Below are 23,886 nucleotides of genomic sequence, written 5' to 3'. Positions count from 1 at the left end.
ATATGGGATTATAAAAAACCTATATAACAGGGCAAAATTAATCAATTCAGATAAGAATGCCCTTACCACTGAACTTAACCATATTCTTAACACCTTTGTAGCCAATGGCTACAACCCCTATAAAATAAAAAAAATTTTAAAACCAATTAACCTCAACCCACCTCCATAACAAGGACTACTCTAAATCTATCACCATTCCTTATGTTCGGGGTACTTCTGAAAAGCTAACAAAAATCCTAAAAAAATACGACTTGTTATAAACCATATAAAAAATTGGCATCTCTTATCTGCTCCCCCAAGGACCAGCCACTTTCCCTAGACTTACCTGGAGTATACCAGGTTCTTGTAGTTGCAAACTGTCTTACTACAGCCAAACAGGCAGGGCAGCTAATATCAGGATATCTGAACATAAGGATTATATCCGTTTCCACCAATACAGCCACTTAAGACTTGCTGGCCATGCTTTGGACACCTGCCACAAAATACGCTGGAAGAAAGCTACCTTACTACACTGCAGCAAGTATAAATATGAAAGATTATTCCTGGAATCAGCCTCAGCTCTAAAAAAACTCCCCAAACCTCAACAAATTTGGATGCATAAGACTGCCTCAAATATGGGAAGCTTGCATTCTTAGAACATCAGCCCAACAGCCAAGAACTACTATCCAATTTAGCCCACTTGGTGGCATCTTTTAGGACTCTAGGACCAACTTCAGTTGTTGTCTTCAGCCATATTTGTACAGTGTTAATGCTTGCGTGCACATATCATTAATTTTATGTTCTCTGAAGATGGTAATGTAACATTACCGAAATATAGGAAGTATTAATTAAAGTTTTTTAATAATATAACAGTATACGTTGTCTTTCCCTAAAAATTGACAGTTATGTATTATAGTACTTCCTTAGAAGTGACACAATTATGTAGCAACATAGTAATGGACCATGTCAAACTATGGTGACTTGGTTTGAGAAAATGGAAAATTGAAAATTAAACAGGCTAACACAGATTCCAGTTTAATATCAGTTAATGCAAACCTTTTTCTTTCAACATTTTATAAACTGGCTACATTTCCTACAAATGTTTGTTTTTACTTTTAAACAGGTAGATGCTGACAGTTGTACCATAAAAGTTCAAGCTGGCATTACTCTGAAAGAACTCAATGAAATTCATCTTCTACAATGTGGATTAGCATTATCTGTGTAGGTATATTTGAATTAATATGAATTTCTTTTACTCTTAATATTCCTTGAAAGTGTTTCGTGCTGCAGTGTCTTGCACGAAAGTTATAATCTAACAGTTTAATGATATAGTACATTTATCATTAATGTACTGATAATGTAAACAAGTTGTTGTGAGCTAATTATTAGGATACAGATTAGCTTTGAGTTTTATAAGTTTGTAGTTTTATTTTTGATTATAAGGAATATTTTGAGTAATGCAAACATGTGAAAATCTGCTGTCAGTTACATATCCTCTTCCTTGTCTCAATTTTCATAAGACTGAGCTGTTTCCATGAAGAGTGATTTGTTTTCCTTTACTTTCTTTTATTTAGTTCCAGTAAGGAAAGGGGAAAGTCGAGGCAGAAGTCTGCAAAGATGAGGGAGTGGCGGTCACAGTCCTCTCTTTTTACTAAACTATAGAAACGTTTCTTATAATTAAACTTGTAATTAAAAATTATAATAGACTATCTTATATAATACTAGAAGGGCTGTCGATGTAATTTTGACTTTTCAAAAACTTATCCTATCTCAGTAGAAGACATTTGCCAACAAAATTGATGTTTTAGCATTGGTTTCATCCTGTCCTGTCAGGTGTCTTCTCTCTCCAGGAGATTGACTACTGTGTGTCTCCACCATGTCCTATTCTGCGCCTCTCTGCTGCATTCCTCATATGAGAGATAGGTCCAGTCGTCTATATTTTTCATCCACTCCAGTCTTTGTCTTCCTCTCTTTCTCTTTCTCTCAACAGTTCCTTCGAGAAGTGTCCTTTGTAGGCAGTTATGTTTCAGAATATGTCCAAAATATCTGACTTTTCTCTTTTTAATTTCTTTCATCAGGCTCCTGTTTATGCCTGCCATCTCTAGTACCTCTTCATTTGTCTTTTTGTCTTTTCATGATATTCTCATAATTCTTTGCAGCATCCACATTTCAAAGGCCTCCAGTTTTTTCACACTCAGATTGGAGAGTGTCCATGTCTCTACTCCATATAATAATGTAGACCATATGTAGCATTTGGAGATTCTTAGTCTTGTTTTCAGATTTAATTCTCTAGATGTTAGTAGATTTTTCATCCTGTTGAAAGTCGACCTTGCAATTTCAATCTGTTTTCTAATTTCATCTTCTGTCCTGCCATTTTCTGTGATCAAGTGTCCGAGGTATATGTATTTTTGCACCTGTCCTAATTTATTTCCTTTTATATTGATGCATATTTTTGGTATTGTCTTAAGTTGAAACTGAGGCCATACTGTTCTATACTTGAGGGTTTCATCTATAAGAGTTTTTGAGGGTCATATTTGTTTTCAGCTAGAAGAACCATGTGATCTGCATATCTTAGGTTTTTAATATTTCTGCCCCCTACAGTGATTCCTTTGAGCTACTAATTTTATTAAATATTTCTATATTTCTTCTGTGTACAGGTTAAAGAGAATCGGAGAAAAGACACAGCCTTGTCTCACACCTTTCTGAACTGGAAATTCTTCTGAGGTCTCTCTATTTATTCTCAAAGATGCAGTCTGTTCCCAGTAAAGATTAGTTAATAGCCTAATGTCTTTTCCATCCATGCCTATTTTTGAAAGGATTTCAATTAATTGTTCATGTTGGACATTGTCGGCCTTTTTGTAATCTATAAAGCAGAGGTACACATCTTTTTGTTTTTCTAGATATCTTTCTATGATGGTTCTGACGTTGAAAATACCTTCTCTTGTACCTACATTTTCCTTGAAGCCACTTTGTGTATCATTTATTTCTATGTTTATTTTTCTTTTATTTCTTTCAAGAATAACGTGTAGGAGAACTTTTGATACTTGACCGATGAGGCTGATTGTCCTGAACTCTTCACATCTTGTAGCTTTTGTTTTTTAGGGAATTGGAACGAAAATTGAGTGATTAATATCTTTTGTTAGAAATCCAGTCTCGTATATTTTATTGCATAATTTTGTTAGAAATTTCAGTCCTCCTTCATCGAGAGCCCTCAACCATTCTGCCAAGATGTTATCTATTCCTGCAGCTTTATGTGGTTTTAGTTTTCTGACGGCATTTTCAACTTCATAGAGTAAAATGGATGGTCCTTCTAAATCAGTCTTTTCAGGAATATCATTTGTTTATTGTTCATATAATTTCCTTGTGTATTCAATCCATCTTTCCATGATTTCTTTTTTATCCATTAGAATATGGTCTCTTAAGTCTCTAATGACACTTGCATGGTTTGCTGTATTTGTCCTGCTTGTCATTTCTCTGATCTTTTCATGCATTTCTCTGCTTCTGTGTTTTCTATCAAGGTTTTCTATATCTATACATTTATATTTAATCCATTCCTCTTTGGCTTTCCTGCATTTTTTTTAATTTCTTTATGTTTTTTTCTTTGTTCCATCAACGTCAGTATTTTTTCATTCATCCAAGGTTTATTCCTTTTCCTTTTTAATTGTGGGAATGTATTTTTGGCTGCTTCATTGATGCTATTCTTGAATGTTTGCCAGTTCATGTTAATTTCATCAATTGGTGTTCTATTTTCTGTGTGAGTTGTGGTGTCAGACTTGTTAAGGGATTTTGTGAATTCTTTTATAAAGCAGTCTTTAACTTCTTGATTGTTAAGTGAGTCTGAATTATAAGTTTCTCTTATGAATGGTTGGTATCTTAAGTTTTATTTTGATTTTTGCAATCACTGGGTTGTGATCTGATCCTATGTCTGCTCCAGGATGTTTTTGTTTGTGTTATTGCATTTTGGAATCTTTTGCTTATTATTATATAGTCAATTTGGTTTCTGTAGATGTCCCCAGGGCTTTTCCAGATATATAGTCTTCTGGGAGGATGTTTAAACAGTGTGTTGGCAATTATTAGGTCATTGGTTTCACAGAATTGAATTAATCTTTCACCTTTTTCATTTCTGATTCCAAGCCCTTGGTTTCCGATGCAAAATGAGATTTTTTCTGAGCCCACTTTTGCATTTAGGTCGCCCATCATTATAATAACATCATCTGACTTAGCACTGGAGATTGCAGTTTGGATGTCTTCATAAAATTGTTCCAACTCTTCATTTGGGTGATCTTGGGTTGGTGCATATGCTTGGATAATATACAGGTTGAATGGTTGTGCAGTTATTTTGGCTGTTATGATTCTGTCATTTATGGGCCAATATCCCTGTAGAGATTTTGCAATTCTATTACTTAGGACAAGTGCTACTCCATTAAGGTGTAAGTCACTGCCAGAGTAGATTATAGTGTGATTTTTTTCTTCTTATTATGCCTGTATCTGTCCACCTCACTTCACTGATACCTGCAATATTGGCCTTCATCACTTCTAATTCCTGGAGTAGGTTATCTAATTTGCCTGCCTCGTAGAGTGTTCTGATGTTCCGTGTTACTATTTTCAAAAGATTGCTCCTGGTTTTCATACAAGTAGTTAATGTATGAAGACATATCACACTGAGATCATTCATTATTGTCAGTCACTGAACCCATCTAAAACTGAGCAATAAATGTGATTTATCACATTTTCTTCATTTCTATTTTGTACTGTTACTTAGCGAATGCAGCTATCCAACTTTTCTTTTCATTACAATCAAAAATGTACTCCAATATTCACAATGAAAAAGAGGGAAATATAAGATGCAGTCTCTTGGATCAATCTCTGAAAAAAAGACAAAAAAAAAAAGATACCCACAAAAACTTTGTTTATACAGAATTTAAAAGAAAAAAATTACTTATTTTAATATAAAAGAAGATGGATAAAAATCTGATTTTTGGGAAAAAATGCTACTTCTGTTTTTGTTTTTTTCCGCTTGATATGGGAATAAGTTGTTAGGTACCTATCATAACTTGAATAAAGTAGGACAGTAGGATAGATTTTGTTAATCTTGTTTTAAGCTATTGAAATCAAACTGGTATTTGCCCAGAGATAGAAATAGTTTAATCATCTGAGCATTTATTGATTTATGTTCCCCAGACAGTTCGTTTGTTTACTTACTTGCATATAAAATAAATGTTGGGTGCCTATCATATTTTACCTTTATCGTCTCTTACAGATTAGGCTCAGTTTCAGACCTAACTCTAGGTGGTGCTATTAGCACAGGAACCCATGGAAGTGGAATAAAATTTGGAATGTCTTCCACTTATGTAAGCTATTCTTTTCTCAATTTTTTTTTATTAATACAGGTAGAAAGGTTTATATTAGTTCTTTGTTACTGATACTTAATAGTTGACTCAAACTCAAAATATTATTCTCATGTTCTCACTTTCATGAGGACATGGGAATAATATGTGATAATAGATAGTTTGCAAAAGTAAATTTTCTTAGAATAGCATTGCCTGAGAATATTTTTTTGGTAGTTAGTTAATAATGGCATTTGATTGTATGCCCTTTTGTTGTATTTGTGATTTGACATTGGCAGATTTTGTTTTCTATAGTCGTTTATTTTTAGTGTTCATTTTAAATTGGCATTGATTTGATCACTTCCATGTATTCATACTTGTTTTATATTGTTTTTTCAAAGTGATTTCTTTATTTTTTTTGTTTGTTTGTTTTGTTCTTTCTCTACATGCATCCGTTCATTATCATTGATTATATATTCTATAAATATCATGTTTTTGTTTTTTTAACCTTAATCTTTCTCTCTCTCTCTCTCTCTCTCTCGGTCAATCTCCCCACGGCCGAGGGCTTGTGATCCAATGTATTGTCTTATCCATTTGTCTCTCTTTTGTCATCCTAAGTGCAGATCAGGAATTTGATCTAGCCATTTCTAATGGGGTCTGCCTCTTCTTCCAGTTCCTAGTATCTTGCTTAGCATGAAGAGTTTTTTAATGTCCTCTTCCATTCTTCTCTCCACCATGTTGCAATGACTCATTTCAAGATGGATTTAATTGATCTCTGATGCCCAGGTTGGTTCTTTTCTCTGTCCAAGGAACCCGAAGCATCCATCTCCATGCCCGCATTTTAAAATTATGAACAGTATGATCTTGATTTGCCTAGTTCACTGTCCAGACTCTGAGCCATAAAGAATCACAGTGAAGACCAAGGATCTGACCAATGTGATCTTTGTGTTTATTGCAGATCTTCCCATTGTAATCCATCATCTTATTTTCTCCATGTGACTCTTGTTATCAGAAAGCAGTGAGTTCAGATAGATAAACTGATCAATTTTATGTTTATAAGCTGTCCTGAAGTATTTCCTTTATGATTCCTGGCTAGCAACATCATCTTTGTTTTACAGACATTGATCTTGAGTCTTAATGTCAAACTATACCATTCTGTTCTTCCAAGGAGTTCATTTCATGTCTTTTTCATTTTTTGTTATTAGTGCTATGTCATATTGAGTTGGAGATTGATGAGTAAATGGTGACTACTTTCAAACCTGTATGGCTTTGACACCTATCTTAGAAATGCAATTGCATTTCTAAGATAACAAAGATATTTTGGTAAAACATGTGATAGCCAAAATATTTTACTTGTAGATTTTCCATTCAGGATAAAACTGTTTTTTTTTGTTCATGCCTATTTTCATAATTTTGATCTGTTTATTTACTTATTTTCATGATGAATTTATTGCATCTATTCAATTTAGTTAAGTTATCCTATAGACTTGTTCTGGATTTATTTAAGAGTCATGACATCATCTACATAAAGAGCTGAGATTAATATCAATTTTGAAATCAAGCTTAATGCCACTTTCTTTTATAACGTGATAATGAGCAAGAGTGGAGATAGTGTGCACTCTTATCTTACACGTGAATTTCACATCAGACCATCTTCCTGTACACCCTTCAATTCTAACTGCTGGTGTACAACTCAAATATAGACTATATTGATATAATGTCTCATTTTACCCCATATAAATGTATTATTTTGAATTGCTTTTCTCCTGGCACCTTGTCATATACCCATGCTTTTTCAAAAATTTTTAAAGGGAAAATCATTTGATCCTCATAACCACTCTCTGTCGTGAATCCAGTTTTTCTTTTCCATGTTTCTCTTCTAGAAATTATTCCTGGAAGACTTAATAGAGAAATCCTTTAACTCTCACATTAAGGTTGATTTCCCTTTTCATAGATGGAAGCTCTGAGCTGGACTTCAATGCAGTCACTCTAAAACTTTTATACCTCCATGTTTGAGCATTGCTGATCAGATATTGTCTATTCTAGCTGCTTTTCGTATTTCAGGTATCTGATGTCTTTAAGTCATCAAAGAAAATGTCATCCATGAATTATTCCTATACGCTATTTTAAGATCATTAAATGTTTCTGTAACATTTATCCAGTTTAAAATTAAATATTACCTTTTTTTTTTTTTTTTTTTTTTTTTTTTGACACAAGAAACTAATACCATCTCAAACAGCATCCATTCAAGATTGAAGCTATTGCAACTCACGTGTTCTTGTTGGGAAGAGCACACTGTAATAGTTAAAGTAATAAATAATTTTGCGCAATTCTTTTTACAGTATGTCTAAAGAAATTGGTCTCATTATTTAACAGGCACACTAGGGATTTCATTGTTGTCATTTCATAATCAGAGAAATGGTTATTATGTAATAAATTTCACTGCCCATTATGACACCACCACCACCACTTTTGGGAGTTCTGAAGCCCCTTGAAAATATATCATGTTTGGTCTCTATAGCAGAATTTTCGGGTTATTTGACCCTTAGCTCACCAATGGTACCAGCATGCTATAGATTTCTAGCCTTTTGCAGGTACTGTACGCCCACAGATGCGAGACCTTTCGACACTTCTGCGCATGTCACAAGAAGGAGAATCCATTCCGATATTAGAGTAATCAATCCATCTTCTGGGATGAGTTTATTTATTATTACAGGTCGGAAAATTTAGCTTTTTCTTTTATGAACATTGTAGTAACTATTTTGCTTGTATAACAGTTGGAAAAAATGTACGTATAGTATTAACAAAATTAAAAAAGATATAAAATAAAATAAAAATCATTCCTTAATTTCTTTCTCCCCTCGAGCATGAATTGACTATTCTTAGCAATTTGCCAAACTAGGTTCTCGGAAGTGTGGCATACAAATCATTTTTTTAAAAAAGTCATAATATACAAATGACAGCAATCTTTAAAAATTATTAGATAATTTTTAATAAGTTTTTTGGTTGACTGTCAGATAATTGACTGCTCACCAAATGGGTAATGTAATAAATGATATCACCCAAATTCTTGATATCAAATTTTGTGCAAAATTTGATTTGTCAACAGTATCCTTTATTTTTTGCATGCTTATGATTTGAATAGATATCCACTGCAGAATAGCACAGTTTGAAGCAGTTGAGTTGGCCAACAAGAACTTCTACACCATTGTCATCAGTATGTCCAGGTTTAAGCTACTATTATCCAACATTTTGCTATCTAATTTTGTGATCTTCTCATTAGCATATAGATCCTGCTTTGTTCTGATCACACATTCAGCTTCTCTAGTCATACTCTCCACCATTTTTTGATAAATATTGTGTTCCAATATTTGTATTGGACATCTAATATTTATCAAACTTCAAGTTCCAGTTTGCCCAAATATATTCTGTTCAATTGAGATTGGGATTTTGTGCAAGCTAATCAAGAGTCTTTACAGCATCTTTCTCTAAATCCAGAGTAATTTAATAAAAAGGTGGCACACCTTTTGGCAACTCCTATAGGTAAAGATGACCTGCCATTGCTTCTGCCTGGTATCTCCTCTTCAGGGCCTGGCTCCCACTGAAGAGACCTCAATAAAGGTCGAAACTAGTCTGGGTAGTGGCCCTTCCCTTAATGCATAACATTATACATATCCGCAAGGAGATATGCTTTGCATTATGGGAGATACTGAGATAGGATTGATGTTAGCTTGGTCCACCTTTGCTGTGAGTTGCTCGGTGTTGTACTACCTTATCCCAATCCTGAAGATATTTTCAGGCGCAATATTTGTTTGCTCACACTTGGATAAAGGATTAAACTAAATTTATTATAAGAGTCTTTACATTTTACCCCCTTATATCTCATTCTGAAACAGGAGACATTATCTCAAAAACTTATTTCAGTTTAATGCAAACATAAATAAATTGACAAGACAAAAAATTGTCAGCCTTTTTGGCTGAGTGGTTATCATATCTCCACCCAACAAGTTGCAAGTTTGAATCCCACCATGAATATTTGTAACTGTCTTTAGGTGGAAGATGAATTTCATTGTCATGTTTTGAGACCCCTCACCACTTATCGAAGGCCTGAAGTGGTATGAAAAAATTACGCATTGGGTGTCTTGAACAGGGCTTCCATATTATATAGAATCAAAACATAAAAAAAAATTAAAATTAATAAAAAAAATATTAAAAGAATAATCTTAACCAACCCATGGTACTAATGTACTATAGGCTTACAACCTTTGTGAATGAAATGGGGGGGGAAGGTTTAATGGTTTTGCTGCTAAAAATGAGTTAAACGTGAAATTTCTTCTTAGACACTTGCATTCTCCCCACAATGGACAAAAGTAGCCAGAGATCATATGCAGTTGATACACATAATACTTGGATTTTACTTCCAGAAAATATTCCTCCTCTGTCCCCCTCCTCCCTTGCCATTTTAGATAAACTGCCTGGAGAACATATACATTGACAGATCTGGCAGACTGAAGAGCAGTGGCATCACGTGCCTATTTCGGTTGGGTGTGGGTTGTGCAACCCATGCTACAAATTTCATATCAATTTGACCTTATGCATGGGTGTGCATCTGCAGAAAATTTTCCAGAAGGGAGCGAAGCTTGTGGAGACAAATGATTACATCAATAAACGTCTTTTAGCATTTTTTGATGTAATTATTTGTCGATGTAAACTATAAATACATTATTTTCATTTTACATAGATTTTAATGATCTTTAATTCTTGGGGAAAAAAGTATTCAGAATTAATACAGTTTTCAGCACAATTTCATATATAAAAAAAAATTGCATATTTTGTTAAAAAATCAACTGATTAATTAATCACAAAATCCTAAATTAAATTATTTCAGTTTAAAAGCAAACAAATCATAAAACTAACAGGTAAAATAATATTAAATTACATACACTTACCTTTTAAAAATGTATTTTCTGTTTAAATTTGTTTCACTATAAATTTACAATTCACACTGTGACTCACTAGACACAGGGCAAAGGAACTGGTCTCTGTTCACAACAGTGATGAAATTGTAAGATTACATATCGCAATCACTTTTATGATTATAATCTGGAATTTTTTACTCAATCCGGGGGGGGGGGGTTGCATTCTTATAAGATCTGTAGTTTTCATTCGAAACTTTCAAAGTTTCTGTGTGTGTGGCTAGGAAATGAGCATGGACCTTTAATTCTTGATCTAAAAATTGAGACATAAGTGGAAGAATTCATTATAATTAATTAATGGAATCACATTAATTTAAATCTTTTTATTTTTGAATTTTCGGCTATGTTTCATAGTCATTTTGAATACAATTATAGGAAAACAATCAATAAAAAAGAGAGCATCAATTCAGTTGAAAGTGCATGATATTATAGGCACTATCAACTGCAAGAGAATAGCTCCATCTGCATTAATAGACATCTAAAAGCTGTATAACTGAGAGGAGACCTCCACATAGCCTTTAAAGGAATGCAGAGAACTGACCAAGGCTTCTGACCTAATGTCTAATCCTCACCTTCTCATGATGCACCCTGTTTGGTATCTACCTGGATACTGAACGAACGAGGATGGGCTGCCAATGTGGGATTTAGCCGACCAAATTGTATTCTTATTGGCTTTAACCAAAATACAAAATGATGGTACAACATGACAAAATTTCATGCCGGCTGGGGCGTCACCCGGTTAAACAAGGCACCCATTGTTTTCACCAGGAAACCAGGGCGAACAGTGAAAATTCAGCTATTGGAACAAATCTGAAAACACACCCCAACTCAACATCACCAGAGTTAAAGATCGGTACTATCAACATAAGAAGCCTGAATGGAAAGAAATGGAGCTAGCTGAGGAATTAGATAAGTACCAGATCGACATAATAGGGGTGACTGAAACAAAAAAGACAAAAAACTTGTGAGTTCTTTCTGAGTAATAAATACAAAATGTTATATTCAGGCCATGCCAATCAAGGAAAAGAAGGAGTAGCCATAGTATTCAACACTAAATATGAGGCTAATCTTCTTGAATGGCAGGCAGTCTCGAGTAGAGTGATGTGGGCAAATGTCTGAATGGGGAACTGGACAATGAGACTTATTTGTGCCTATGGATCCACAGTAGTGTTATAATGTTGGCATTTAGAATATGTGTTTACTTGGCCTTTAGTTATTGTATGTATATTATTTTATTTACTTTAATTACCTTTCACTTATTTTCTCTAAATAACTCTCACTTAATTCTTTTCTTAAATCTCTCTAGCTTAGTTTTCGTCTAAATAATATGCTCTATCTGTCTTAAGATTCATTCAGGGCCATTATTCACTCTTAAGAATGGTACACGTGGATTTTGAAGACAAAGGGGTTACTACTGGACAATGCCGATCCCCTTTGTTTCAGTACTGGTTCTGATTCCTTCTTCGGATTCAGGGAAAATTTCTATTATACTGCACCACCCTGAATCCTAGATTATTGAACAGCGCAAAGTCAAGGAACCAGAACTCAGTTTAGTACACTATCTTAAATCACTTAAGCTTGTTTTGCAGTCATAGCCTCCCTAACAATTTATCTCCTGCTGTGGTTCGAATTTTATGAGAAGTTGCAATAGAAATAAAAATCAGGCAAGTCACTAGTTAAACTTAAAGAAAAGAACGTTTAATTTCAATTCAGACATTTACACATTATGAATAGACACTGACATATAATTTCACTAATATCAAAGAATGAATATAATATTCAAAACCTTCCAAATTTCACATAGCATGCAACACACATCAATTCCAGTATGCAATTCTATCTATGAACAGCCATGCACTTTTATACACTTCAAGGCTAAGGATTATTCACTTATCATATCACAAAGTAACCTCCACGTGCTTCTGCACTAATTCCTTTAAAAACTCATATATTATCACTACTTCAAAATCTAACTATCTCTAAAGTCCTCAGCATATTTAATAACCTCAAAAAAACTTAATGTCCTTCTTAAATTTACAAGCTTTCTCCCATAACACAGTCACTTAACAAAACATAAGGTTTACATTACCATTTGCTGGGGTACTATTCTTGGCCATCTCATTCATCACGACTGAACTTTCTCTTCTTGATTCCTGGCTCATTCTATGTTATCTGTAGTGTTCCACTGGTGATCCGGACAGGACATATCTCCGCAGCCGCAAGTAATTACCCGTTGTTTTCTCGTCAACTTGCTCAACATGGCTCAGCTATTTCCTGGGGAATCGGAAACTGCCTTCCGCTGGGCTAAACGTTGACCAGCCAGCTTTCATAAACATCATGGCATGCTCCTTCACTCTTTGTCTCGATGACCTCGTCGAAGCATGGGGCGAGAAGGTGCTACAAGGAGGTTCCAAAACCAAACAAAAAAACCGACAAAAAGCCTTCTCTTAGGCGCTGCTGCTGTTTTTAAATCGCACGCCATCCTTTCTTTCTACATCATTGCTTTTCCTCTCCCCCTTTGACTGAGTCACTCTACGTCTCCCAGTATGTAGCAGCACACTCTCCCCTAGCATGCTCTTCGATGTGAGTGTGTGTGTGGGGGGGGGGGGCTACGTGGTTGCCATTCTTGGGGCATGTGTGCTTGTTTCACGTGTTCAGCTTCTGGCCATCTGCACCTCATCCGATTAACTTTTCTCCCAGCAAATTTACAAGCATTTACACAAAAGTAACATAGCTTAAATCACAGACAATTCACAATATTTATATCACAACATGAATTATGGATAAATAACCTCATTTTAGTAATGTTTCTGGTAAGTTAGAAGTAATTTAGCACATCTGATATGTCAATATATGTTCAAAATTGCAAACGCATGTTAAGTCTGAAGGAAATGAAAATTAATTAATTTTCAGTTAAATTCATAACTTAACAGTAGGAAAAAGGAAAAGTTGGTCTTTGTTGGGGATCTAAATAGCAGAGTAGGACGTGATTGTCAGACATACAAAAATATTTTGGGAACATTTGGAGAATTGAGCAAAGCTAATAATAATGGCAAATACCTGTTGGATTTCTGCTCAGGACATGGACTGGTTATTACTAACACCATGTTCCAAAATAAAAATGTGCACAGTTTCACATGGAGAGAAGAGGCAAGGAATAAGAAAAGTCTTATTGACTGTGTTATTGCTGATAGTGATGTTTTCTCCCTGGTGCAGGACACCAGCGTGTACAGAGGATTTGAAATTGGAAGTGATCACTATTTAGTCTTGAGCAGGATAAAATTGAATTTCATATTGAAAAGAATAACATGTAAGAAAATTTTAATGCAAATAAAAGTTGAGCAGCTCTCAGATATGAACCGTAGACTAAAACACAAAGATTATTGAAGAAAAAATGAAAGAGTTTGAGAACAGGAACCAAACCTTGGAGATTCAGTGGCAAGCCTTGAAGAAAACCCTGATTTCTATCCTAATGCTTGCAAGGATAGAAAAATCAGAACTCTGTGATGGACACAAGAAGTTAAACAGGCAGTGAAGGAAAAGAAGAAAGCATATCAAACATTCCTGGCAAATAAGTCAGCTTGTGCTCTTAGAGAATACAGAGACAAATATAAGAATGCTAAACACAGTGTAAAACTAGCTAAACAAAAGTCATGGGTGGACTTTGGCAAGAACATAGAAAATAAATATCAAGAAGGTGGCAAAATATTCTGGAGGTTGTTGAAGAAGCTTAAAAATGGAAGAAAGAGTGCTGTAAAAGCAGTTAGAGATGATAAAGGTGACATAAAAAAGGGAGAAAAAGATATCCTTGAAGTATGGAGTAATTACTTCTAAAAATTGCTAAATGAAACAAGCAATGGTAGCACAGTGCTAAAAACCACTCAGCAGACATACAATCAGGAATACATATACATACTTGAAGTAGAAAAAGCCATCAAAGGCTTGAAATGTGGAAAGGCAGCAGGAGTAGATGATATTCAACCAGAAATGCTGAAGTATGGTAGTATAAAAGTCTTACAGTGGCTGCACTGCATAGTTCAGAAAGCCTGGACAGAGGGACGAATTCCCGATGATTGGAGTAGAGCTCTCGTAGTACCCATATATAAAAAAGGAAATAAAACTGAACGTGAGAATTACAGAGGTATTTCCCTACTGAGTGTTCCTTGTTAGATTTATGCAAGTATACTTGAAAAATGGTTGAGAAGAATTGTGGAAGAACAACTTGGTGAAGAACAAGCTGGATTCAGGCCAAATAGAGGCTGTCAGGATCAGATCTTCACTTTATGACAAATAGTGAAGAAATCAAAAGACAATCATCATCATCATCATCAAATTCCTGCTATGTACCCTCAAGGGGTGTACAGGATATGACAGTACTACATGAAAAAATTACATCATTACTAACTTCCTATCTACAATTTTCCTCCAAATCAGTCTGTTACTTGTCAAGACTCCAACATTATCAGATCTTATATTTCTATCGTCTAAGGCACTTTGTACCGTATCAATCCACCTATATCTTGGTCTTCCTCTGGGTTGTTTTCCTGCCAACTTGGCAGAGAACACTTGTTTTGCTAATCTTTCCTCTCCCATTCTATTTAAGTGACCATACCACCTGAGATTAGCTCTGCTAATGCATTCCTGGATGCTGACAATGTCAAGTTCTTTCCTAATATCCTCATTTTTAATATGATATTGCCATTGATGCCATCTGTTCACGCCTCTAATCTTTCTCAGGACTCTCATATCTGCGGTCTCTAGTCTTTGGTCAAGTGCTTTACTTCTGACCCAGCTCTCAGATCCATAAGTTAAAACTGGTTTGAACACCGTCTTGTATACAGCTAATTTAGTGTTCCGACTAATTTCTCTCTTATTCCATATGAATTTATTCAATTGACTTCCCACCATACCAGCTTTGCTGATTCTGTTGTCTATTTCTATATTTAATTTACCATCTTCAGTAAAAATTGTGCCTAAGTAGCTGAAATGTTTTACTTGTTCCACAGGTTCTCCATTCACAACACAGTTGACATTTTCAATGATTCTGCCTATTTTCATTGTCTTTGTCTTTTTATTGCTGACCTTCATACCATATCTATCACAACAGCTATTCAATTTAGTCAGAGAATCTTGCAGACTTGTAGTGGATTTATTTAGAAGTATAACATCATCCGCATAAAGCAAAGAGCTGACATTAACATCTCCAATTTTGATATCAGGTTTAATACCACTTTCCTTCATAATGTGATCCATATAGATAATGAATAACAGAGGGGATAATGTACATCCTTGTCTCACACCAGATTTAACATTAAACCATCTTCCTGTACTTCCTTCAATTCTAACTGCTGACTTACAACTCAAATAAAGACTAAGTATTGCTTGATATAATGCCCCATTGACACCATATAACTGCAGCATATTGAATAGCTTTTCTCTTGGCACCTTGTCATATGCCTTTTCCAAATCGACAAAACTTAAATATAGATCTTTGTTATAATCCCATGCTTTCTCGACTATTTGTCGTAAAGTGAAGATCTGATCCTGACAGCCTCTATTTGGCCTTATTCCAGCTTGTTCTTCACCAAGCTTTTCTTCCACAATTCTTCTCAACCGTTTCTCAAGTATACTGGCATAGATCTTACCAGGAACGCTCAGTAGGGAAATACCTCTGTAATTCTCACATTCAGTTTTATTTCCCTTTTTATATATGGGTACTATGAGAGCTCTACTCCAATCATCGGGAATTCGTCCCTCTGTCCAGGCTTTCTGAACTATGCAGTGCAGCCACTGTAAGACTTTTATACCACCATACTTCCGCATTTCTGGTCGAATATCATCTACTCCTGCTGCCTTTCCACATTTCAAGCCTTTGATGGCTTTTTCTACTTCAAGTATGGATATGTACTCCTGACTGCATGCCTGGTCAGTGTTTTTTATCACTGTGCTGTCATCACTGCTTGTTTCATTTAGCAGTTTTTCAAAGTAATTACTCCATACTTCAAGGATATCTTTTTCTCCTGTTTTCATGTCACCTTTATCATCTCTAACTCCTTTTACAGCACTCTTTCCTCCATTCCTAAGCTTCTTCAACAACCTCCAGAATATTTTGCCACCTTCTTGATATTTATTTTCTATATTCTTGCCAAAGTCCTCCCATGACTTTTGTTTAGCTAGTTTTACACACTGTTTAGCTTTCTTACATTTGTCTCTGTATTCTCTATGAGCAAAAGCTGACTTATTTGCCAGGAACTTTTGATATGCTTTCTTCTTTTCCTTCACTGCCTCTTTAACTTCCTGTGTCCACCAGGGAGTTCTGATTTTTTTATCCTTGCACACAACCTCACCACATGCCGCTCTGGCAGAATCAATCAATGTTTTCTTCAGAGTTTGCCACTGAATCTCCAAGGTTTGATTCCTGTTCTCAAACTCTTTCATTTTTCCTTCAATAATCTTTGTGTATTTTAATCTACAGTTCACATCTGAGAGCTGCTCAACTTTTATTCGCTTTAAAACTTTCTTACATGTTATTCTTTTCAATATGAAATTCAATTTTATCCTGCTCAAGACTAAATAGTGATCACTTCCAATTTCAAATCCTCTATACACTCTGGTGTCCTGCACCAGTGAGAAAACATCACTATCAACAATAACATAGTCAATGAGACTTTTCTTATTCCTAGCCTCTTCTCTCCATGTGAATTTGTGCACATTTTTATGTTGGAACATGGTGTTAGTAATAACCAGTCCATCTCCTGAGCAGAAATCCAATAGATATTTGCCATTATTATTAGCTTTGCTCTTTTCTCCAAATTTTCCCAAAATATTTTTGTATGTCTCACAATCATTTCCTACTCTGCTATTTAGATCCCCAACAAGGACCAACTTTTCCTTTTTCATTGTGTCAGTTGCTTTTTCTAGAGCGTCAAAAAATTCCTCCACTTCTACCTTAGTAGAACCTTCTGTGGGACCATAGGCACAAATAAGTCTCATTGTCCAGTTCCCCATTCTCATATTTGCCCACTTTACTCTACTTGAGACTGACTGCCATTCAAGAAGATTAGCCTCGTATTTTGTGTTGAATACTATGGCTACTCCTTCTTTTCCTTGATTGTCATTGCCTGAATATAACATTTTGTATTTATTGCTCAGAAAGATCTCACCAGTTTTGGTCTTTTTTGTTTCAGTCACCCCTATTATGTCGATCTGGTACTTATCTAATTCCTCAGCTAGCTCCATTTCTTTGCCATTCAGGCTTCTTACGTTGATAGTACCGATCTTTAACTCTGGTGATGTTGAGTTGGGGTTTGTTTTCAGATTTGTTCCAGTAGCTGACTTTTCGCTGTTCGCCCTGGTTCCCTGGCAAAAACAACGGGGGCCTTGTTTAACCGGGCGACGCCCCAGCCGGCATGAAATTTTATCATGTTGTACCATCATTTTTTATTTTGGTTTAACCAATAAGAATACAATTTGGTCGGCTAAATCCCAAATTGCCAGCCCATCCTCGTTCGTTCAGTATCAAAGTAGATACCCAACAGGGTGCACCACGAGAAGGTGAGGATTGGACATTAGGTCAGAAGCCCTGGTCGGTTCTCCGCATTCCTTTAAAGGCTATGTGGAGGTCTCCTCTCAGTTATACAGCTTTGACCCTTAAGCACCCCTTAAAAAAAAAAAAAAAAAAAAATGACAAAGACAATGAAAATAGGTAGAATTGTTGAAAATAGGTAGAATTGTTGAAAATGTCAACTGTGTTGTGAACGGGGAACCTGTGGAACAAGTAAAACATTTCAGCTACTTAGGCACAATTTTTATTGAAGATGGTAAATTAAATATGGAAACAGACAACAGATTCAACAAAGCTGGTATGGTAGGCAGTCAATTGAATAAATTCATATGGAATAAGAGAGAAATTAGTCAGAACATTAAATTAGCTGTATACAAGACAGTGGTCAAACCAGTTTTAACTTATGGATCAGAGAGCTGGGTCAGAAGTAAAACACTTGATCAGAGACTAGAGAAAGCAAATATGAGAGTCCTGAGAAAGATTAGAAGTGTGAATAGATGGCATCAATGGCAATATCATATTAAAAATGAGGATATTAGAAAAGAACTTGACATTATCAGCATCCAGAAATGCGTTAGCAGAGCTAATCTCAGGTGGTACGGGTCAGGAAAGATTAGCAAAACAAGTGTTCTCTGCCAGGTTGGCAAGAAAATGACCCAGAAGAAGACCAAGATATAGGCAGACTGATATAGTAAAAAGTGCCTTAGAAGGTTAGAAATATAAGATCTGATAATGTTGGAGTCTTCACAAGTAACAGACTGATTTGGAGGAAAATTATAGATAGGAAGTTAGTAATAATGTAAATTTTTCATGTAGTACTATCATATCCTGTACACCCCCTTGAGAGGTACATGGCAGGAATTTGATGATGATGAAAGAATTACAATAAGATAAATTAGTTATTAAAATATTCTTAAATATAAACAATTAATTACAATTTATGGAACACATGAATGGGGATTATTAGTCAGCATAATTTTCCAAAATTGAGAATGTGTGCTTTGTAGCTGTTTTTGACAGTCTTTCCAGAAGAAAATAACTTATGTAACACTTTGGTTTTGTTCCACCGAATCCTGTGTTTTATAGATAATGTGTGGTTTGCTAAACCAGATTTATTGCATTCTTTAAGTGAAATATATTCTTGATGTTCTTCAAGATGAATTTGTGCAGAATGACCAGGCTGTCCGTAATTACTAAAGCTACAAGAACAGGGGATTCTGTAAACTCCAGGATGAGAAAGAGAATGATATTTCTCTTTTGGATAGATAAGGAAGGTATTAAGTTTACAAACTAGATGTAAGTCAGTCTGTTGAACTGTCTTTCTATTTTTTCTGAAAACCCTTTAATGTATAAAATACAAAATCTAGTACTTCTTGACGTACATTAAGACGATAGCCATAATTATTGTTTTATTGATAGTTTTCGTATTATAACCAATAGAGTATTTTCTGGAGATGAGCAGATTCAAATTATATATTCCTTGATTTGAATGTTAACTGTACTACATATTTACTGCTTACTGTTTCTGAAATGGAACAGCTGCTGCACTTTCCCTACTTTCAGTATAATTCATTGATTTTAAAGTAAAATTTATTGATAAATAATGGCACCAGTTCTTTAGCAAAGGTAATCTTTTTGATTATAATTTGTAATTATATTTATATGTAATGTATTTTTATTTAATGTAATGTTTATGTAATTATATTTATATTTAATGTATATTTATAATTATATAACTTTGCCCATATGAATTGTAGGTTTTAGAAATGGATATCATGAATTCTTCTGGAGAAGTTATAACATGTTCTCACAAAAAGAATGAAGAAATATTTGCTGCAGCACTTTGTGGCCTTGGAGCTATAGGTATAATACTTACTGTAACATACCAGTGTGAACCTGCATTTCATCTCCATCAGAAACAGTATTCATCTACTCTAAAAGAAGTAAGTCCTTAGTTTGTAAAAAATGAGCTTAAATAATAGAAGAATATAAAAGCTTTAGAAAATATTCTAAATAGTGAAATGAATGTTGCTTCAAATTTGTACTTTTTAATTTGCATTGCAGACTTGCCCATTAAAGGTTGCAAACTTATGCTAGTGTTATATGTTGGCAAGAGAGTAAGAAGAAGAAAGAAGGAATCTGTTGATGTGTTTCTTGAACAGCGGAAGGTAATAAGTAGTGTTTGTAGAAGACCATGTTAGAGGTTGTTCCAAACAGGGGTAGACAGTAAGAAATAGGAATGATAGTGGTGGCCAGTTTAGAATTGTCCATCGAAATACCTGTAGGAAAGACACAGAGCAGAAATAAAAAGTTTATGAGAGAATAGACTGAATCGATGAGAGCGGTCATAATTTATTGGATTGCTTCTCAGGCATTTTTAGGGAGGTTGGATGGATTTATGATTTATATAGTGTTAGCAGTTGTACAAATGAAAAGTATTGTCTTGATCACAAAGGCAAATTCTAAAGTTTTTTGAAGGATGAAGAAGCTGTCTGCTATTATACACGTATATACAAGAATATGTATATAATTAACAAAACTCTTTTTGACAAATGGTTCAATCTGAAACCGACAGATCATTCTCAGTGCTAAACTAGCTCAAACAAGGTTGAACAATACAGTGAATTTTTTAAGAACATTGAACTGTGTGTGCCAGCATAATGAACCATAATAGACAACAAGGTGTAGGAGAAATGTAATAAAATAATGTATTGTTGACATGAGGGTAACTGTTGATTACTGATAAGAATGAGACTCACAAATTTTTGGCAAGGAGAGGCAGTCATTTCAATTTAAATTCAGGCAATGTGGTAAGGCTTGAGAACTCTCCTTGAACAAGCATTCAAATATGAAGTGGCTTTGGTAAAGTAGTCAAGTTCTCAACCAGAAGATTCTGTGGTTGGCGTCAATCCCATGCTCCTACATCCCAAATTTAAATTGGAACAACTGCCTCTCCTTGCCAAAAGTTTGGGAAAGTCTCATTCTTATCAGTCATTAATAGTTTTTTCCTCTCAACCATACAGCATACCTACATCTCAGTGTCTATTATACTTCATTATGCTCAAATATGATTCAAAGTACAGTCATACCCTATAGCTACTCGGTAGGTGGGATCAACGAAAAGCGCGTAAGTTGAATTCGCGTAACTCGGGTATAATTTTGCATACAAACACAAAATATTAGTTGATTGGGACCAAAGGTTTACAAAAACACCTATATTTTTTAAGAAATATAATCATAATTGTAGTTTTTCGTACATAAAGAACGTTATTTCGATGTCAATGGTTTCATAAAATCTGATGACATAATGTCTTTTTCTTGTCATTCAAAATTTCTTCATAGCAAGCTAATGATTTTTTTATTCCTTACCTTGTGACTAGAATTCGTTCCTCGTTAGATCTATGTCCTCCAAAATCTGTAAACCTTTCTTTTATGATTGTTCTTACTGTGGATTCCTGTAGATCAAACTTCTTTGCTAGCTCAGAAATTTTCATTCTGCTTTCAAAATCCTTAATGATGTTGAGTTTTGTTTCCAAAATCAATGTTTTTCTTTTCTTGCTAGCTGTAGAAGAATCGGACTTGCTTCTTTTGGACGACTTTATTATTTTTTGTGATAAAATTTTTATCAAGAACATAACGTTAAACAATTGCAAGGTTTGTAGACTATAAAAATCGTGTATGAATGGAGACCGCACAACACGTCAGTGCTTGTTCACAGCATGTGCAACACTGGCGAATGCAGCCGGCGCCAGAAAGATACGACTAGTGGTGAGGCTTGAAGCGGGATGGGAATACGTACATATATGAAACCGCGTAACTCCGGATTCACATAAGTTGGGGTATGACTGCATTTTGTTTTAAATCAATTGCTATCATTCTACCTTGTTTGAACTAACATAATACTGAGGATGATCTGTTAGTCTTAGATCAGCATATTTTTGAAATAAAAGTTTTATTAATTTTGTATATATATTTGTGCTTACATGTATAATAGCAGCTAGACTCCAACATATTAAATATAGTTTTATGTGTATCCAAACATTATCTCTAGCACTCTTTTAACAAGCACCAGTGAAATCTTGAACACAGATTTCACTTGCTCTTAGCTGAGCAAATGTCGTCTCATGTCAACCATAGATGGGTCTGTCTATATTATATCTTTTTAATAGATGTTATCATGGGTGCGGCTCTCCAAAACTGGTCACTACCATTCCTCTACTTTCTTCTAATCACGTAAGAAGAAAGTTATGGTTCAACATCCATACACATTTCAGCTCCAATCTTATCAAACTAACTTCCCTCTATGTCTATTCTTTCCTTATACCATTTTTCCCAATGAATACAATTCCTGGCTCTTGAAAAATGTGCATTAACAGATTCCTTCTTTCTCCATAACCAATTGCCCACTCACATGCGCATGCACATACAACCACACAGCACTGTCTTGTTATGACTTTTTTTTACCTTGTATGTTGGGATTGATATATATATATATATATATATATATATATATCAAGGTAGAAATGTAACTTCTGCATCAGGATCTTTTATTGTTTCTTCTTTGTATTTGTTTCCTGCATGTTTTTTTTTTTTTGTATTATTTTATTATCAATTTTTGTTTGTACCAAGAATGAAAACTTGGGAGACTTACATTAAAATTAAATGGACACTAATTTAATTTTTCTCTGTAGATAATTTATTTGCAAAGTTCCTTTTGTCCTGCATAGCCTTGGTTGCTTTGGCCATAAATACAAAGCCAGTCTTCTGTCTGATTTACTATTTGTGATTTTTAATAAATTTTAATTTTTAAAATTTAAAATTTTAACTTTTTTTTATTAAAAAAATATTTTTTTAAATAATAATAGTGTTTAATACATAAAAATAATACTGGTAATTCAGCTGTCTAAACTTAAATTTTGTAATTTAAGTTCTTTCTTTCTTTATGTCCAAAATATGATTATATAAGTGGATTCATTTCACGTAAAGCCAATTACCTGCATTTCCAATAAGGTTTTCATGCATTGCGTAAAGATAAAAAAACAGGACTAGTGGATCTTAAATGTAATATTAAAGCAACTTATGGATTTAACTACAAGCAAAATTTGAGTTTTTGTAAGAATAGACACTTCCTTACTAAAGAGATACTGTACATGGTTAATTCTTTAAATTGTTTTAGTTAATTCTTGATTTATTTATTTACTAGTTTAATGTTTTTTTCTAGATAATTGAAAACCTTGACATTCACCTTGGAGCATCAGAACATTTTCGGTTTCTCTGGTTTCCTCACACTGAAAATGTTGTCGTGTCGCACACTAGTAGAACAACAAAGGTAATTAACTGCTTTCTTTTGTAATTTTATCTTGGAGCATGTGGATGATTTTGACTATGAAACATATATATCATTTATTGGTTGATCATTTACTAGCTTAATCTCAAAACAAACCAGCTGCTAAATGACACTGATGATCATTTGGTATGATGGGAGTAAACTGGCTGACAATATACCACAGGAAGTAGTTTTAAGAGAAGCTTCTCAGAGTAAAGTGGTGAGGATTGGAATATCCCAGAATCGTGTTTTATGATTCTTTATGTGTTTCGTGATTAATATATCTGTTGCTAATATTTATTGAGTTAAATTCGAAACATTATAGTTCTTTTCTTTGCTTATGTTATGAAATTGGGTAAAGTAATAAATTTAGATGACATCAGTGTTCTTTTCAAGCTTCTTAATCTTAAAGGACTGAAAGAACAGACAAGAAAATGGGATTAAAATTTAATGTGAAGAAATGAAAGTGTGGAATTTGGTAAGAAGGTGATATTATATCACCTTCTTCTCACCTATCTAGATATAAATTGAATGGATAGGGTTTGGAAAGTATTACAAGTATTTGTTCATTTTGTTAATGAACATTCGATAATCATTGGTTAAACAACTTAAAAGAAGACTGTTGGTTTAATTAAAGAAGCTTCACCTGTAGGGGAAGGATGTAATGGTACCGTTATCAGTTGCTTGTCAGACTATAGCTGTTATTTGCTGAAA

At 34.4% G+C, this 23,886-nt stretch overlaps 1 protein-coding gene across 1 annotated transcript in view; it reads left to right on the top strand.

The window, feature by feature from the left end:
• LOC150096754 (L-gulonolactone oxidase-like) overlaps positions 1–23,886 on the top strand; it is a 108,780-nt gene that overhangs the window by 39,316 nt on the left and 45,578 nt on the right. The window contains exons 4-7 of the mRNA XM_090408070.1: positions 1,103–1,200; positions 5,240–5,330; positions 19,604–19,789; positions 23,068–23,175. Coding sequence (XP_090264196.1) covers positions 1,103–1,200; positions 5,240–5,330; positions 19,604–19,789; positions 23,068–23,175 — 483 coding nt within the window. The remainder of the gene's footprint in view (positions 1–1,102; positions 1,201–5,239; positions 5,331–19,603; positions 19,790–23,067; positions 23,176–23,886) is intronic.

Source organism: Typopeltis vanoorti, chromosome 18, assembly GCF_054136105.1.
Source record: "Typopeltis vanoorti isolate ZY-2024b chromosome 18, IOZ_Tvanoo_1.0, whole genome shotgun sequence".
NCBI classification, from domain to species: domain Eukaryota; kingdom Metazoa; phylum Arthropoda; class Arachnida; order Uropygi; family Thelyphonidae; genus Typopeltis; species Typopeltis vanoorti.
Note: the sequence above shows the minus strand (reverse complement) of the source record. Positions and strands in the feature narration are given on the sequence as shown.